General features: G+C 58.0%; 1 protein-coding gene across 1 annotated transcript; it reads left to right on the forward strand.

The window, feature by feature from the left end:
- The first annotated feature begins 2,609 nt into the window (after positions 1–2,609).
- Positions 2,610–3,140, forward strand: LOC135369111 (uncharacterized). The gene has a single exon (XM_064602777.1). The coding sequence runs from the start codon at positions 2,610–2,612 to the stop codon at positions 3,138–3,140; it is 531 nt and encodes a 176-aa protein (XP_064458847.1).
- The last annotated feature ends 1,235 nt before the right edge of the window (positions 3,141–4,375 follow it).

Genomic DNA, 4,375 nt, shown 5'->3' on the forward strand with positions numbered 1-4,375 from the left:
AGTCGCGGCAGCCGACGCCTCGGCACACTTAAGCCCGTCTCGGCACCTCACTCACTCCACCTGGGACTATCGAGCTTCGGCTCCCGTGCCGGTCGCGGCACCCCAGGACCACGACACCGAGCGCCTCACTCTCTCTGCGACGGATCGCTGTTCCCGTCCACACCTACCGCAAGGATGACTACCTACGCACGGATCGCTGTTCCCGTCTTCATCCCCTCCGAAACGCCGCCAACGTGTGCCGTGCCCCTATTCGACCACACGTCACCACGTCTATACGCCTACCACGGTCGCCCGTTAACTCCAGCTCTTGCGATGCGTCCGCAACGCATCTGACGGCCGGGGGACCCCTGTAGCGGGCGACGACGACGACGACGACAACGATGGCCACGCGCGTGGAGCACCGGCCTCAGTTCCACCGGCGCGGCCATGGAGACAGGCCACCGTCACCGCCTCTCCGTGGCATACCATCATCGCCGGTCGGGGCTCATGTAGAGGGAGACCACCGTCCTCTACACCCCACGCCCACAGAACCTCGGTCTACCTCAAGGCAGTATCCTGAGCCCCCTTGCTCTTCAACCTCGTCATGGCTGGACTTCCCAAGGCCCTACCAGCAACACCTCCCCTGCAACTCTCCATCTACGCGGACAACATCTGCCTGTGGACCAACGGCAAGGACCCCTGGAAAGTGATGAAGACCATCCAGAAGGGCGTGGACGCTACGACCGAGTACATCCGTGGCCTCGGACTCACCCCGTCAGCCGAAAAGACCAGGGTCATGCTGCTTGGTTCCACGGCAAACGGGTGTACGCTGCCTGAACCGATCCTGATGGAAAACACACCACTGGAACAGGTACGTGTCCACCCTTTTCTCGGAGTAACCTTGGATTCCAGGTCTTCCTGGGCGCCACTCGTCAAGGACCTCCAGACCCGATGCAAGACAACCCTGAACGTGACCAAGCGACTCAGCGGACGGCACTCCGGCTGCCCCAAGAGGAACCTCCTGACAATCCACAACGCCACCAAAGCCGCACGGATGCTGTTCGGACTCCCCTACGCCAAGCCCAGCAGATCAGCGCTGGAATCCCTAGAACTGCTCCACCGTCGCGGACTGAAGCTGGCTCCCTCGGACTCCACCTGGGCGCGGAACGTCGTCCTTGTACGCCGAGGCGCCGCCGCTCCTCCCTCTCCAACTACGAGCCACCCCAACAGCCTGCGAAACCAGCTCACCAGACCAGAACAGGACAACAACCGGAAGGGGCGTCTGCAGCGTCCTAAGGGGCCGACAACGGAGCCGTTTTTCAATGTACACTTTTCACGCAGGACCAGCTGTTCCAGCCCATCCCACCAGTTCCCAGTCCAGATGCTCCATGGAGGCTCCTCGGGACCGCCATCCGGACAACACTGCCAGGCCTGCCGCGGAAAAAGGACGTTCCGGATGCGGTGGCACGGTTCTGGCCGCCGTGCGCCTTCATGAGAGCTACCAGGACTACCTGCACATGTACACGGACGCCTCAGTCGACCCTGGACGACGCGCCTGCTCCCTGGCCTGCCACATCCCAGCAACACAGTTCTCCTGGGCCGAAGGATTGTCCGGACTCCTCTCCTCCACGTATGCAGAACTCCTGGCGATCACGGAAGCCCTGGACATCATCGCCAAGACGAGCGCCACCAAAGCGGTTATCCTCACGGACTCCCGCGAGGCTCTGTCGAGGCTAAACAACCGTTATGAACACTGCCATCTTTCTTTCAGAGCACACCAGAAGCTGCAGCTCCTCTGGCATCCGGTCATCGCATCGCGCTGCAGTGGATCCCATCCCACAAAGGCATCCCTGACCCTGGTCCGAATAATAAAAAAAAAAATAAAAGACCCTGGTCCGCCAGGAACCATCTACCACCAGCCAGGCTAAGAAGAGGATCGCCCTCCATGTGCGCAGCTTCCACAAGGACAAGCCCACGGCGGATGGGACAGCACCACCACCCTGCATGACGGCCGGCCTAACCAGGGACGAGGCATCGCTGCTGCTCAGGCTCCGTGCGTCGTGCGCCTTCACCCGGGCGTACGGCTTCACGATCGGCCTTTTCGACGACCCACGCTGCGGAACCTGCGGTGTCCAGGAGAGTGTTGCTCACCTAATCACCCGCTGCAGAGATACTGCTTCTCAGAGAGATCTTCTTTTCCAGAACCTGTCCAGCGCCGGCATCTCCGACCACAGCCTGGTTAACCTGGTCTACCCCATGGGCCCGCGACACCATCGCCGACGCATCGAGAGGGAGCTGCTGCAGTTCCTGAGCTCTACCGGCCTGGACACCCGCCTGTAGCTGCCGCCCTCCGGACCTCCTCCGCCTGACGCTGCCTAGGGCAGCGTAGGACCCCAGGACCTGCCAGGACACCAGAAGCCACCCCTTACCTGACCCCAGGACTTCTCCAGCTGCCGCCACCTTCCTGACCCGCCTTACGTCTGCCACGGACCTGCCTGTACACCAAAGCCACCCCTGACCTGACCCCTGGACGACTTCTCCTCCTGCTGCCGCCATCCTGCACCGCCCTACGTCACACACGGCGTCGTTCGACCCCCTTGCACCTGCCAGACACCAATTCCACCCCTGACATGACCCCTGGACCACCTCGCCACCTGCCGCCGCCACCTTCCACCGCCCTACGTCGTCGCACGACCCCTTGGACCTGCCAGACACAAAAAGCCACCCCTGGACCACTTCGCCACCTGCCGCCGCCACCCTGCGCCCTCTACGTCACCCACAGCGTCGCACGACCCCTTGGACTTGCCAGGACACCACAGCCACCCCAGGTCCCACTTCTGCAACTGCCGCCGCCTCCCTCGATCGCCTTACGTCACCCTCAGCATCGCACGACCCCTATGGACTTCCCAGGACACAACAGCCACCCCAGGTCCCCCGCCGCCGCCATCCTGCACCACCCTGCGTCGCCCACGGCGTTGCACAATTCCCACGGACCTGCCCCGAACCCGAGAGCCTGCCTGACCTACAAGACCTCCCCAGCAACCTTGGACTTTGCCACCCGACGGCCCCTGACTGATTTCTTCTCTTTTCTCTCTCTTTCCCTCCCTCCCTCCCTCCTCCCCACCCCTTTCCCAGCGGGAGAAACTTGCCGTCGGTGTTGACAGGCAGACCTCTCCCGTCTTCCTCTACGCCACTCCACTCCACTCCACGGAGTATATAGATTGTTGCAGCTTCAGATGCTTTTTCGCAACGCGTAAGCTATATAACGCTATTTGGAGGATACAGATAACGCTTTCGGAGCGGATTGTTGCAGCTTCAGATGCGTTTTCGTAATGCTCCAATTTTTTTAACGATCCCGACGCAGAGAAAAAAGTCCTGCGATGCTGACACGTTGGGACAGTCTACGACACAGTGGCTTAGTCGGTACTCGGTAGCCACTAAGGCGAGTCGGCGCCTGTGTCGTATTTTGGAGCACATTGTTGCAGCTTCACATGCTTTTCCGTAACGCGTAAGCTATATAACGCGAGTTCAATGCTGCAGATAACGCTTTTGGAGTATATAGATTGTTGCAGCTTCAGATGCTTTGTCGTAACGCGTAAGCTATATAACGCTAGTTGGATGATACAGATAACGCTTTCGGAGCAGATGGTTGCAGCTTCAGATGCGTTTTCGTAATGCTCCAATTTTTTTAACGATCCCGACGCAGAGAAAAAAGTCCTGCGATGCAGACACGTTGGGACCGTCTAGACACAGTGGCTTAGTCGGTACTCGGTAGCCACTAAGGCGAGTCGGCGCCTGTGTCGTATTTTGGAGCACATTGTTGCAGCTTCACATGCTTCTTCGTAACGGGTAAGCTATATAACGCGAGTTGAATGCTGCAGATAACGCTTTTGGAGTATATTAATTGTTGCAGCTTCAGATGCTTTGTCGTAACGCGTAAGCTATATAACGCTAGTTGGATGATACAGATAACGCTTTCGGAGCAGATGGTTGCAGCTTCAGATGCGTTTTCGTAATGCTCCAATTTTTTTTAACGATCCCGACGCAGAGAAAAAAGTCCTGCGATGCAGACACGTTGGACCGTCTACGACACAGTGGCTTAGTCGGTACTCGGTAGCCACTAAGGCGAGTCGGCGCCTGTGTCGTATTTTGGAGCACATTGTTGCAGCTTCACATGCTTCTTCGTAACGGTAAGCTATATAACGCGAGTTGAATGCTGCAGATAACGCTTTTGGAGTATATTAATTGTTGCAGCTTCAGATGCTTTGTCGTAACGCGTAAGCTATATAACGCTAGTTGGATGATACAGATAACGCTTTCGGAGCAGATTGTTGCAGCTTCAGATGCGTTTTTGTAATCCTCCAATTTTTTTAACGATCCCGACGCAGAGAAAAAA

This window comes from Ornithodoros turicata, chromosome 9 (genome assembly GCF_037126465.1).
Source record: "Ornithodoros turicata isolate Travis chromosome 9, ASM3712646v1, whole genome shotgun sequence".
Classification (NCBI taxonomy): Eukaryota; Metazoa; Arthropoda; class Arachnida; order Ixodida; family Argasidae; genus Ornithodoros; species Ornithodoros turicata.

Excerpts from the sequence above, each read along its gene's own strand:
- LOC135369111 (XM_064602777.1), top strand. The coding sequence starts at position 2,610 with ATGACCCCTGGACCACCTCGCCACCTGCCGCCGCCACCTTCCACCGCC.